Source organism: Hyphopichia burtonii (assembly GCF_001661395.1).
Source record: "Hyphopichia burtonii NRRL Y-1933 unplaced genomic scaffold HYPBUscaffold_3, whole genome shotgun sequence".
Classification (NCBI taxonomy): domain Eukaryota; kingdom Fungi; phylum Ascomycota; class Pichiomycetes; order Serinales; family Debaryomycetaceae; genus Hyphopichia; species Hyphopichia burtonii.
In genome coordinates, this window is record NW_017963730.1 from 417,722 (window position 1) to 431,122 (window position 13,401).

The window sequence follows — 13,401 nt, forward strand, 5'->3', positions numbered from 1 at the left end:
TATTTATACTATAACTTATTCAGCTATAATTATTAATTCTGGTAGCATTGAGTTACTAGTGAAAAGTTTGGCTATCTCATTACGTGTTTGCAAAAGTATTTTGGCGAACACTGTATTTTAAAGAAACCAGGTTTGCTCTGAAATTTTAGTCTTTTTTTTTCAAAAATTTTAACTGGTTTAAACTGATGAAGATATAATGGTATCTCCTACTATAAGGAAAGTATTTGTTCTTCTTTCATGTACGTTTCTAGGATTAATATGTGGGACTCTATATCTTTACTCTTCGTATAGTCCGCAATTGGCAGCCCAACTCAATTACTCGGTCACGGACGCATCTTCTATAGCACTTATGGGGACCTTGGGGGTTGCAGTACTGGGACCAGTTGCTGGAGTGGTTGTGGATCAGAAGGGTTACACTGTTTCGATGATTATGGGAGGAGTTTGCATCATGACTGGATATTTGGGATTGAAGAGACAATTTGATATTCAGTACTCTAATTTGAGCCTTTCATGTATATTATTATTCTTGGTTGGATCAGGTTCTACATTTATCAATTCAGCATGTTTGAAATGTTGTGCTATAAGCTTTCCTAGTATAAGAGGAGTGGCTACTTCTTTACCTTTGGCACTTTATGGTTTGAGTGCTCTTTTCTATTCTGTTATTGCTTCAGTTTTCTATCCAGGTATGACTTCAGCATTCTTAGGGTTTTTAGCATATTCATCAATTGGTATATTTTGTATCTGCACTCCTAGTATTATGCTCTGTGATTTTGAACATAATAAAAAGAAGAAAATAGTTCATGCTAGAAGTACTTCAGGGTCTTTTGAATTAGCTAATCTTAGTGGTACTACAACTCCAATCCACTCTAGAAATTCATCTACAAATAGTCCAGCAATTTCACATAATTCAGATTCATTAAATCAAAAACCTAAGGATTTTCAATTAAGTGGATTTAAACTTATTTATTCCTATAAATTTTGGCTTATCTTTGTTATTACTGGTTCTCTTGCATCATTAGGTCAAATGTATATTTATTCTGTTGGATATATGGTTAAAGCCCTTCTTAGTAAGAGTATGGATTTAGAACCAATGGACCCACTTTTCGGGGCTGAAGAAGAAATTGAAGCAATGATCCAAAGAGATCAACAATTACAAGTTGGCCTTTTATCAGTTGCAAATTGTATCGGGCGAATCGCATCTGGGGTTGCTGGAGATATCATTACCCAATCTTTCCAAAAGAAAAGATCCTGGTTACTTTTCATCCCAAGCCTTGGGTTATTATCTACTCAAATTATGGGACTAAGAGTTGCCCACTATAATAGTTTATCAATGGTTTCATTACTAACTGGGTTTTTCTATGGCTTTACATTTTGTATAATGCCCATTATAGTTGGTGATATTTTCGGAATGGATAATTTTTCGTCGAACTGGGGAGTGGTTGGTTTAGCACCAATAGGCCCAAGTTTTTACTTTACTGGCTTGTTCGGTAGAATATATGATTCTAACTCTGAAAAAATCAAAGGAACAGAAATTACTTCTTGTCAATTAGGTAAAGGATGTTATGATTCCATCTTTATGATTACTCTGGTAATTGCCTTCCTTGCTATAATGGTGACAATCGCATTGAACTTCGGGAAGAGGTCAACCTCAAAACAACGTAAACCAGTGGACTTTCGTAAGCTTAATTCATGATTCTTAATCTTACTTTCATTGCACGTCATTTTTAATTCGTTACATCCTAATCATTTTCGTTGATATTAACGTACTAATTATATTCTTTTCGTTTTTTTTTGTTTTTTTACAAAGTTCTTCTCTATCTAACGATCATATGAAGCCATATCTCTTCTATTTATGTAACATTAATAAAGTAAAACCATCATTCAATTGATCTTTGTAGTACCGTTGAGACTTTTTTGTGGAGACAGAAAAAAAAAACAGATCTGAGATATCAAGAGTTAACTACTTCGTTCATTCAAGTCTTGCTAACATATGAGTCAAGCCAATGACGGGCAAGCTCCCAAATACCGTGTGAAAAGACTTGAGCAGAACCGAAGAGGTAATCAGAAGGCATCAGACACAGATCCACAAATCCAAGGCCAATCGGCATGGAGCAGCAACAAGAACTCCCAGAATAATGATGTGCCTAAGAGAAGAAACAATAATAGAGCATCGAATCTAATTCGTAAGCAACATCATCAATTGAGTCCAGAGGAACAGGAGAAACTCAAGCAAAGACAAGCCCGGTTCAATAAAGACGATGAGAAACAGAAGAAAGCACAAGAAACCCAATTCGGATTTATTAGCAGAGGTGAAGATAATAGGCTCCAGCAAAGTGAAAAAAGCCGACGGGATTTCTTTAATCAAATTTTACATTCCTTTGTTAGGTATTGTGCCAATAATTCTACTTCTAGCTTGCATAAAGAGCTTGATAGTTTTGACCTTGATTTAGACAACGTAAACGATAACTCAGGCAAAGATCCGGGGACGCTCGATTCAATAACTTTATCTTTGCGTAAACTAAGAGAATCCTTGATACATTCCAGAATCGACGACTTTAGCAAGAAAGTTTTTTTATTTTCCATAAGGGTCAGTGCAAACATTGGCCATTACCAAACATACATACCTAGTATTACCCATTTATTAGATTCTTCAAATATCCATATTCTTAGTGATGTTGAAAAGACAGAAATTTCTTCGTTGCTCGTGCTACATGTGACGCATTTCAACCATAACTATAATGAAGCTCTTCGATTATTTTTCAAGTACCTAAACCCTGACCATGATGCAAAGATTCTTCAAATAATCAAAAGTTGTATAAACAACGATTATTACACCTGGACCCGAATTTACAATTCCGAAGTCAGTAATGCTACCTTCAATGTAATGAAATTTGGACTTGATAAAGTCGTCCAATCTATAGTTGAATGTCTAAGTGTTTCCTATTTCAATATTAGTTTGGGAGAATTGGAAAATAATATCCTACCTAATGGCACCAATTTTGATTCTGTCACCAGGGACTTCTCGCCTCTGTGGACCCTAGACGGTGACAATGTCATTATACGTAAACGTCCCGTCAAAGCTAAATAAATATACCCTTTTTCAATACTCTTGTAGATTATAATGACTGCAAAATTATCCCTCCTGGCGACATTGTCGCAAAAGAAAAAGGAAGTATAATGTCGCGGGCACTCAAACTCTTAAGAAATGGAAAACACGTAAGAGCATTTACAACTCCATCAACCTCACAGTATAAGTACAAGAGAGGATGTCTGAGTTGAAAAAAACCAACTTGAAGTACGTGGTGCTTTTCATTTTGAAAGAAAAACAATATACTAACACAATTAAAGTTCAGTTGTTGATTTGAGAACCGTGGTTGATGATAATCTCCAGGCCAGTTTGGGTAAACTAGGGTATGCCCAATCATTTACGTTAACTGATCTCAAATTGGCATTGGGCTATATGACTATAGCCATTGCCGGAGGTTTATTTTACCTTGACAAGAAGTTTGAATTCAAAGATGCTTATAACTTTACCGTTGCTGGTATTGTAGTTTACTTTATCATAAGTGGGATACATTTATTTTTCACTTCAGGTAAGTTCAAAAACAACAAGTACGTTGGTTATAACGATTCTAAGGAAAAGATTCTGATCAGTAGTTGGACTAATAAATACGAACCTACCTATCATTATAAAATAGTTATCAATGATGATGAGTCCAGAGCAATTACTGCTCAATTTCCCTTCACTTCGGTGTTTGATTCCTTTGGCTATTACAAAAGTGATTTAACTACAGAAATATTGCAAAAAGAGCTCGAAAAATTTGGTAAGAAAGACCTCTAGGCATTATCTTCATAATATAAAACCGTTACACCTGTAAATTTTTGTAAGTTTACCGTTTACCTGTAAGGAGCTCACCATGAGGTTCATTCACTTAGCTCGTGCCCATGATTCAAGCCCATAGCTCGTGCCCATGATTCAAGCCCATAGCTCGTGCCCATGATTCAAGCCCATAGCTCGTGCCCATGATTCAAGCCCATAGCTCGTGCCCATGATTCAAGCCCATAGCTCGTGCCCATGATTCAAGCCCATAGCTCGTGTCCTTGTTTCAAGGTAGTGGAGTTCTTTTAGATTCTCCGTAAAATTTTCAAGTCGAAACGCAGTAATTTTTTTTTTTTGTTCTTTTGAGTATTTCATTTTTTTTGTTCTGTTCGTTTCTGCATTAAAAGATTAGATTAACTGGTCAAACAATCTATTTTATCTTACATCAGGAGAATGCCCACCACTTCCAGAGACCCCAGGCTACCTGATGTCATCAAAATCGATGATATTGCTTCTGGGAAGATTGAACCCACGTTAATATATAATGAATTAGACCGATTAAAAGTGGAGATCAATGTTTTAAGAAATGATATGACTTTATTTATAAAAGCGTTAGCTACTGTTCCCGACAATCAAAGACAGGATGAATACTATAGAACAGCGGTCCAAAGGTTAAAGTGTGTTCAAAATAGTATCAAAGAATACTGTAACGAATACTATAAATTATTACCAATTATAAATCTTGCTCAAATCAAACTCGGCCACGAAGTTGAAATAGTACCTCAGGCAAATAAGACCCCAACTGTTCCTCCGGCTCCTAAGCCCACCACTGCAAATAAGGTGCCAGTCAAGAGAACGGCTTCTGGCTCCAAAACTAATAACGTCCCCAATGGTAAACCAATGGCTAATGGCTCTAATGCAAATAGAAATGGCAATGGTAATCTTCCAAACCAACCAATAGTTCTATAAGCCCTCTGCCTCTACAACTGCCTCTACAACTGCCTCTACAACTGCCTCTACAACTGCCCCTACAACATACCTTTCTCCCTACAACAAACCTTGGTTACTCGTTATTCCCAGTCATTCCTTCCTTTCAATTCAACCTTTCTGTTTCATTAATTCTACTTTTCTTTCAATTGCCTTCTGTGTATATTATTCCTTTCAATGAACAATTTTGCTTTCCTTTAATATCACCGTTGAAGCAGCCAATCGAGTAAACACCTGTACATCAAATGGCTCACGCCCGTACATCCCAAAGATCATCTGGTTACCCTGAACTGACTCACTGAAAGATCATACAAAAAAAAAAAAAATACTGAAAAATTTAAAAGAAACGATAGAAGAATATAAAAACGGTAGCAATTACTCTATACTTTCGATTAGACATTACACTTTTCATTCAATTAGTATAATAAGGATGTCTGCTTCATTAAAAGAAACGTTTGAAAGATGCAAAAAAGAGGGCAGAAATGCCTTGGTTAACTTTATCACCGCCGGGTATCCAACAATTGAAGATAGTTTACCTATTTTAAAAGGTATGCAAAATGCCGGTGTTGATATCATTGAATTGGGGGTTCCATTTTCTGATCCTATAGCTGATGGACCAACCATCCAAGCTGCAAATAATGTTGCCTTGGATAACGGGATCACTGTTTCCAAATGTTTGGAATTGGTTAAGAAGGCAAGATCCGAAGGTATAACTGTTCCTATCATCTTGATGGGTTATTATAATCCAATTTTAAAATACGGGGAAGAAAAAATGATCAAGGACTCGGCAGAATCTGGTGCTAATGGTTATATTGTTGTTGATTTACCTCCTGAAGAAGCCGTTAAATTTAGATCTACCTGTACCAAATACGGTTTATCGTATGTTCCTTTAGTGGCACCAGCCACCACCGATGAACGTTTGAAAGTCTTGGGTGGTATTGCTGATTCTTTCATCTATGTGGTTTCTAGAATGGGTACCACTGGTGCTTCAACTGAAGTTTCCAAAGGAATTTCTGAATTATGTGCCAGAGTTCGTAAATTTGCTGGTGATACTCCACTTGCTGTTGGGTTTGGGGTTTCTAATAGAGATCATTTCTTAACCGTCGGTGCTTCGGCTGATGGTGTGGTTATTGGTTCTAAAATTATCACTTTAATTGGTCAATCTAAACCAGGTGAAAGAGGTGATACTGCTTTTAAATTTGTTAAATCTATTTTAGGAGAAGATTATGAGGCTCATGCTCCAAAAACTTTCACTAATGCTACTCTTTCTGAGTTCAAAGATACTAAACAGGTCTTAGAAGAATTACATAAATATAATCCAAAATTCGGTGATTTTGGTGGTCAATACGTTCCTGAAGCCTTACATGCTTGTTTAGCCGAATTAGAAAAAGGTTTTGAAGATGCCGTTGCTGATCCTGAATTTTGGAATGAATTCAGATCTTTGTATTCTTATATCGGTAGACCGTCTTCTTTCCATAGAGCTGAACGTTTATCTGAATACGCTGGTGGTGCTCAAATTTGGTTGAAAAGAGAAGATTTAAATCATACTGGTTCTCATAAAATTAATAACGCTCTTTCTCAAGTTTTAATTGCCAGAAGATTAGGCAAAACTAAAATCATTGCTGAAACTGGTGCCGGTCAACATGGTGTTGCTACCGCTACCGCTTGTGCTAAGTTTGGTTTAAACTGTACTGTTTTCATGGGTGCTGAAGATGTTAGACGTCAAGCTTTAAATGTTTTCAGAATGAGAATTTTAGGTGCTAAAGTTGTCGCTGTTACTAATGGTACTCAAACCTTAAGAGATGCTACCTCTGAAGCTTTTAGATTTTGGGTTTCTCATTTAGAAAATACTCATTATGTTGTTGGTTCAGCTATCGGTCCTCATCCTTACCCAACCTTGGTCAGAACATTCCAAAGTGTTATTGGTCAAGAAACTAAAGAACAATTCAAAGAATTAAACGATGGTAAATTACCAAATGCCGTTGTTGCTTGTGTCGGTGGTGGTTCAAACTCAACTGGTATGTTCTCACCTTTCGAAAAAGATACCGAAGTTAGAATGTTGGGTGTCGAAGCCGGTGGTGATGGTTTAGATACTGAACGTCATTCCGCTACCTTAACTGCTGGTATTCCTGGTGTTTTCCATGGTGTCAGAACCTATGTCTTGCAAGATGATGATGGTCAAGTTCATGATACTCACTCTGTCTCTGCTGGTTTGGATTACCCTGGTGTTGGTCCAGAATTAGCTTTCTGGAAGAGTACTGGTAGAGCAGAATTCGTTGCTGCTACTGATGCCCAAGCATTGGAAGGTTTCAAATTACTTTCTCAATTAGAAGGTATTATTCCAGCCTTGGAATCCTCTCATGCCATTTACGGTGGTGTTCAACTTGCTAAAACCATGAGTAAAGACCAACATATCGTTATCAACGTTTCCGGTAGAGGTGATAAGGACGTTCAAAGTGTTGCTGAAATTTTACCTAAATTAGGAGACAGAATTGGTTGGGATTTGAGATTCGAAGATGATCCATCGAAGTAGATTCATAATCTCTTCAAATAAAAAGTCAAATATATTTTTTTTGTATTCACTGATCGTAGATTTCTGTCCTACTGTAAAGAATAATACTTATCCTTGAAAGTATTCTCTTACTTACTTGAGATAATTGGGAAAGCTCAGTTGGTAAGGCTTGTAGAGGATAAATAACTATTCGTTTGTAAAGTCATCTTGAATGCTTTTTTTGCAACATTTATCAGATGTACTGGTGTTTAGCTTCAGTCAAAAGAGTACGCGAATTTTCATAACAAGAATTAAAGCTAATATTAGTTTGACTACAACAACATATACACAAGCTGACATGTCCGGATCGAGTTTCACTCCTAGTCAAGGTAATTCACCGAATTCGTTAATGAACGATTTGGCCAAATTGCTCAATGTGAATATTGATGAAACTACTCTACAATTGTGTATCAAGTTGCTAGATCAAGGTGTCGACCCATTACAATTAGCTGATTCCATTAACAAAGTTAACAACGAAACTAGTCTGGTATTGAACTGAATGTAAATTTATCTTTAACGTTTGGTTGATATGAACTATTATACAAATATATACAAATATATTACAAGTGTGAAGCATTATGATGCTTGAAAATTATGCAAATCCGGACTTCTTCTTTTTCTTCTTTCTTTGACTCGATTGCAGTGATGGCATTCGCTTTTGTGATTGATTCGAAGACTCTAAATGTCCTTGTGACTGTGATAAAGCTTGTGAAGACAGTGGGATTGGGGAATGAAATCCTGACGACGACGGTTCTGATTCTTGAGACAATCCAAAACCATCTTGAGAAGCCGTGTAAACAGCTTGCGATAGTTGTGATGCATAAGTTGGAGCATAGTTGTCCTTTTTCTGTGATGCTATTTGGGAATTGAAAAGTTGGTGCCTGAGGTCCTTTTGGGATCGCTGAGACTTTTTCTTTTTAAATGAAGCAGTAGAACTTTGTGATGATAAATTAATAGTAGGAGTCAATGATGGGGTATTAGATTGTGATTCTCTAATTTGGGTTTCATTAAAACTGTTCAGGTCCCATGACTCTAAAATATCTTGTAGGGCCTTGTCAGAGTCTTCAATTTCACCAGATACCTTAGTCTCATAGTAATTTGGATCATGCTTCTCTAAAGTTGCCTTCATCGAACATGTACTCAATAAAAGAGCTACTTGTCTGATGTACTCTCCATGATTAAATAATGCAGTTTCTTTGGATAAATAAACGTCTTTTAAAAATTTTTCAAGATTTTTCAGTAAATTCGTACTCTCAAGATTTTTGAAAATATCATTCATAGCTAGTTGATTGCCTATATTGGAAATATTAACGCCATTTTGCTTGTAATATCCAATTAGTTGATCTATCATACAATCAAACTCATTGAGATCCGTCACGGATAAAGGTAAATCTTTCGATATGTCAACAATAGATAGACTTTTAGGCTCTTCATCTTCGTTGCTGGCAGAAAGTTGTTGAACCTTTTCACCAAGTTTGAAAGCATACGCTTGAATGAGATCAATTTCATCACAATCTTTATTTGGCCCAGCTTTCAAACTTTCTGCCATTGACAATAGTTTCGACTTGCTAAGTTTATTGAAATACTTTGACGCCTTTTGCTTCAGCCCGTTATCGAAATTCTCGTAGTCTATATTGAAATCCAAAGGTTTCCTTAAAAATATGCCACTCTTTTCCGAGCGTATCTCCATGGTAAATTTCAAATTATTACCCAATTCAAAGACACCGAATAATTTGCCAATTTCTCCGTCGTAATCAACTTCTAGTTCATTCCTGACTGTGGAGAAGAAGCCTTTATTGAGCTCGCTTATGAAAAACTGACGCAAGTGGCTTTTCTTGTCTGACCTTTCAATGAAGTAAGGGTCTCTTAAAGAAAATGCTTTATCTTCTATAAATCCAAAATTATAAATGAAAATAAGAGGATTTACTTCTGAATAGACCGAACAAAGAAATTTCGAATCGTCATCGTACTCCGTTACGTTAATTTTTAATGATGGATCAGAATCTAATAGAAAATGCTTCCAAGCTAAAACCTTGTCTAACTTTTCACCTATGTGTACAAGAATTATTTCCTTGCTTGTTAGCAAAAATGCATAATTCATGGAAGCGGTTACTAATTTAAAATCACGAATTTTGGACCATGACTTCGAAGTTATTATTTTTTTGGATGATAAGTAGGGCAATAAGCTGAATCTAATGATTGTAGATCTGGAAATTAAAAGGAGATTGTTACCATCATAACACCATACTATTTTTTTCCAATGTGATAATTCTGAAGGGTCATATATGGACGGTCTGCAAGTTGCATTTGTATTAGCATTTTCATCATTTGATTCTTGAACTTCCATGTTTCCTTCTAAGTCCACTCTTTTGACAGCAGTCTTACTTTCTCTGGATTGAATCCTCCAAACCCCAAAATTTCCTCTAACGTCAACTACTGCAAGCTGTTCACCGTTCCAATGATTGAAACTAGCGTCAACAAAAGAATAGCCCTCGAGCTCATCCACAGATATTTCCGTCAACTTTGATAGCTTGAGGTTCAATTGGATACCTCGTAAGACTTTGATAATGACTACTTTAGAATCAGTTCTCACTGCTAGATGAGGATGGATGGTATCAAAGTTGTCTTGAACTTTACAAAACTCTATTTGTTTAATGGGTTCAGAAAAATGGATTTGAAGTGTTTCCTGTGGGAAATGGGGGAATAGCACCTTCTTAGGCGTGGATTCATGTAGAATAGTTCTCCTCTGATACTTCATCACTCCAACATTTAAAATACTTCCAACTTCGCCGGTCACATATGCCATAGCTGTACTTGAATATACCCCCAGCCCTGATTTGATATCAAAAAAGCAAACAAGATCACCATATGTAGGATCGTGAGTAACAGAGGAAGTTATCATGTTGGAATCGACCTTCAAAGCTTTCATTAAATCTCGGGGGATATGTTTATCAAAAAAAGCCGTTGATTTAGAAGGCTTAAGACCAGAGTAGTCACCAGAAATCTGTTCTGGGTTAATCTCCATAAATCCTTTTTCAACTCTATTCAACTCAAGCCCTTCATTTCGTATTCTGGGAAATTCAAGGTACGGTTCAAACTTGGTCTTCCCATCATTATTTGGATCCAATTCTTTGATCTTCAATGAACCATTACCTCGAACCCCGTAACCTAATTTCGACCCTGTGCCTTTTTTATTGGGCCACATAGGAACAGATGGGGTAGAACGGACTATATCACTAACACTTATACTAGTAACGATTAGGAAAGCAGCATCAAAGATTTATACAAAAAATTTTAAAGATATCTAGAAAATGATATGCAGGAATTTGAAAAAAAAAAAAGAAGTAAGAGAACGAAAAGTCTTGCGAAGGTTCAACCGTGTCTTCTAAACTGATTGCAGTCAAACCACAATATTCTTATAGAGAAGCTTATTTAAAAAGATGAGATATGGCCTATTGTATTTGGTTGTGTCATTGTTTGTTTTTGTGGGATTGGTGAACTCAGACTCAATTGAATTTGATGTTTATTCAGGAGAAGATCAAGTTGAGGTTGATGACAGTCTTTCATACAAATATGATCAATTATCGAACAATTCCTTACTTTGGGGACCCTATAGGACAGCATTATACTTTGGTATAAGGCCAAGAATTCCACGCTCCTTATTGTCTGGGTTAATGTGGTTCAATGCTGATGGTTATAATACAATCGGAGACTTTAGACATTTCTACGAACAAGGTGATAATATGGGGAAAGCCAATTGGGTTCAATATGATCCTAGAATTGGTGGTCGTCAGGTCATTACTGACAATGATTGTCACATAGACATTACTATTGATTTCGTCAAAAGTAATGATGGGAGATCATGGGGTGTTAAAGTTAAATCAACACCTCATGCAGGCTATGAAAACATTAAAACTTCTTTCGTTTGGTATTCAGGTTTAGAAGGTAAAAGGGATGATGTACAGGACGGGCAATTTGAGGACCCTGAGGCTGAAGTAGACATTTCTGGAGCTGGATATTTCAGGTTAGATAACGAAAAAGATGTCAAAGGACATGAGGGGACTGTGAAATTTTCAGGTATATCAGATGGATTGGGATTATTTGAATTGGAAATTAATGATGGACCCAAAAGTAATAAGCATCCCGTGAGTAAATATTTGGTCGATCCTGAATTGGACCCCAAAAAATCGCATCATTACAGTTTGAATGTTCCAGATGATAATGTCTGGAAAGCAAAAGACATTTTTATGACCATGTTGCAAGATTCAATCCAAGATCTTTTAACCAAGCACGGTGAGCTTGACAAGTTCCCACCAGAGCAATTGTTCATAATGAGAGACATACAAAATTTCGAAGGTAATTTACATTACATTCAAAAGATGTATCAGGGTTCAGCAGAATTCGATATAATCTTCAATAATGCACTTACCCCTCAAGATGACAAGATCACTTTTGATAATATCAAAGATAAAATTAAAACTACTTTATCGTCATTTGATTCTAAATTTGAAAAGCACTTTTCTCCAAGTAAGCCATTTAACAAGAAAAAATATAATACTTTCGGTAAAGAAATTGTGTCAGGTTTATTGGGAGGCCTTTCATATTTTTATGGTGATCATTTAGTCGATAGAGAAACCGTCTTTGATGAGGATTCATTTGAATCATATGAATTGAAAGGTCAAACAGAGGGCCCATATGAATTATTTACTTTTGTCCCATCAAGACCCTTCTTTCCAAGGGGTTTTTATTGGGATGAAGGCTTTCATTTATTGCCATTACTAGAATATGATTCTGACTTGGTGTTGGAAGTAGTCAAATCATGGTTCAACTTAATCGACGATGAAGGTTGGATTGCTCGTGAACAGATCTTGGGACCAGAGCTGAGATCAAGAGTACCAGAACAGTTTCAGGTCCAAAGTCCAGAAATTGTTAATCCACCTACACTCATGCTTGTTTTTAGTTCTTTATTGGAAAAATCAAGAGCTTTTCAAGTTGATGAGCCCGCCAAAGCTAAAGGTGGTTATGGGGGTATGGAGTCGTTTAATCAAGAAGACCTAGGCTCAATTATAATGAATAATCCTGAAGTTTTAACCAACTTTACCAAGCAAATTTATCCTAAGCTTAAATTACACTACGACAAATTCCGTTCAACACAACAAGGATATGTCGAAGAGTTTGATAGAGGTACCAATTTAGAAGCTTATAGATGGAGAGGACGTACATCAACTCACTCTCTTGCCAGTGGTCTTGATGACTACCCAAGAGCACTTCCTGCAGATATTGCCGAACTAAACGTTGATTTATTATCTTGGATAGGTGTAATGACCAGGTCTATCAAATTGGTGGCAGAATTAGTTGGGTATGAAGATGACTATAAACAATTAGCAGAAATAGAACTGAATATCATAAAGAACTTGAATGACTTACACTGGTCCGAAGAACATAAAACTTATTGTGACTTATCTGTAAATGAGGATGATGAAAATGTTTATGTATGCCACAAGGGTTACATCAGTTTATTCCCATTCTTGACCAAACTCATGCCAATAGAAGATGTCGATAAATTAGAACATTTGGTAGATATGATTCTCGACCCTGAGGAATTGTGGACTGACTTTGGTCTCAGATCCTTATCTAAATCTGATAAGTACTATGGTACTGCAGAAAATTATTGGAGATCTCCAATCTGGATTAACATTAACTACTTGGTATTAGATAGCTTACAATATTACAAAGCAGAATCATCATATAAAGCATCTAAATCGTTGCTGGATAAATTAGGAAAAGCATACTCTCAATTGAGAGTTAACTTGGTTGATAACATATTCAAGCAATGGCAGAAAACTGGGTTTGTATGGGAACAATATGATGACACCACCGGAGAGGCTAAAGGAGCTAAGAACTTCCTTGGTTGGACTTCAACTGTTGCCCTAATGATGAATATGCCAGAGAAGATTTGAACCAAAAAAAAAAAGAGCTTTTGGTCGCGTAAATAGTCATAATTAATAAAAGTTTGCAACTACTTCCCACTCCGTAGAGTATA

General features: G+C 36.4%; 8 protein-coding genes across 8 annotated transcripts; 7 read left to right on the forward strand and 1 right to left on the reverse strand.

Moving 5' to 3' along the window:
• The first annotated feature begins 41 nt into the window (after positions 1 to 41).
• HYPBUDRAFT_166088 (uncharacterized protein) lies at positions 42 to 1,763 on the forward strand. Its single transcript, XM_020222727.1, has one exon. It carries the CDS (start codon positions 197 to 199, stop codon positions 1,691 to 1,693), a length of 1,497 nt encoding a protein of 498 aa, XP_020076676.1. The 5' UTR covers positions 42 to 196; the 3' UTR covers positions 1,694 to 1,763.
• A 216-nt stretch (positions 1,764 to 1,979) lies between these two features.
• Positions 1,980 to 3,095, forward strand: HYPBUDRAFT_152476 (uncharacterized protein). Its single transcript, XM_020221035.1, has one exon. The coding sequence runs from the start codon at positions 1,991 to 1,993 to the stop codon at positions 3,086 to 3,088; it is 1,098 nt and encodes a 365-aa protein (XP_020076677.1). The 5' UTR covers positions 1,980 to 1,990; the 3' UTR covers positions 3,089 to 3,095.
• Positions 3,096 to 3,235: 140 nt separating this feature from the next.
• Positions 3,236 to 3,978, forward strand: SPC2 (signal peptidase complex subunit). Its single transcript, XM_020221036.1, has 2 exons — positions 3,236 to 3,295; positions 3,349 to 3,978. The coding sequence occupies exons 1-2, from the start codon at positions 3,267 to 3,269 to the stop codon at positions 3,839 to 3,841; spliced, it is 522 nt and encodes a 173-aa protein (XP_020076678.1). The 5' UTR covers positions 3,236 to 3,266; the 3' UTR covers positions 3,842 to 3,978.
• Positions 3,979 to 4,223: 245 nt separating this feature from the next.
• MED3 (Med3p) lies at positions 4,224 to 5,279 on the forward strand. Its single transcript, XM_020221037.1, has one exon. It carries the CDS (start codon positions 4,274 to 4,276, stop codon positions 4,787 to 4,789), a length of 516 nt encoding a protein of 171 aa, XP_020076679.1. The 5' UTR covers positions 4,224 to 4,273; the 3' UTR covers positions 4,790 to 5,279.
• Positions 5,238 to 7,340, forward strand: TRP5 (tryptophan synthase; the record flags this gene model as incomplete). The annotated part of the gene is made up of 1 exon (XM_020220088.1): positions 5,238 to 7,340. The coding sequence occupies one exon, from the start codon at positions 5,238 to 5,240 to the stop codon at positions 7,338 to 7,340; it is 2,103 nt and encodes a 700-aa protein (XP_020076680.1).
• A 305-nt stretch (positions 7,341 to 7,645) lies between these two features.
• On the reverse strand, positions 7,646 to 10,594 carry HYPBUDRAFT_166093 (uncharacterized protein). The gene has a single exon (XM_020222728.1). It carries the CDS (start codon positions 10,561 to 10,563, stop codon positions 7,951 to 7,953), a length of 2,613 nt encoding a protein of 870 aa, XP_020076681.1. The 5' UTR covers positions 10,564 to 10,594; the 3' UTR covers positions 7,646 to 7,950.
• HYPBUDRAFT_108650 (uncharacterized protein) lies at positions 7,657 to 7,857 on the forward strand (the record flags this gene model as incomplete). The annotated part of the gene is made up of 1 exon (XM_020218643.1): positions 7,657 to 7,857. The coding sequence occupies one exon, from the start codon at positions 7,657 to 7,659 to the stop codon at positions 7,855 to 7,857; it is 201 nt and encodes a 66-aa protein (XP_020076682.1).
• Positions 10,595 to 10,798: 204 nt separating the features above from the next.
• On the forward strand, positions 10,799 to 13,318 carry CWH41 (Cwh41p; the record flags this gene model as incomplete). The annotated part of the gene is made up of 1 exon (XM_020218630.1): positions 10,799 to 13,318. The coding sequence occupies one exon, from the start codon at positions 10,799 to 10,801 to the stop codon at positions 13,316 to 13,318; it is 2,520 nt and encodes an 839-aa protein (XP_020076683.1).
• Between the last annotated feature and the right edge of the window lie 83 nt (positions 13,319 to 13,401).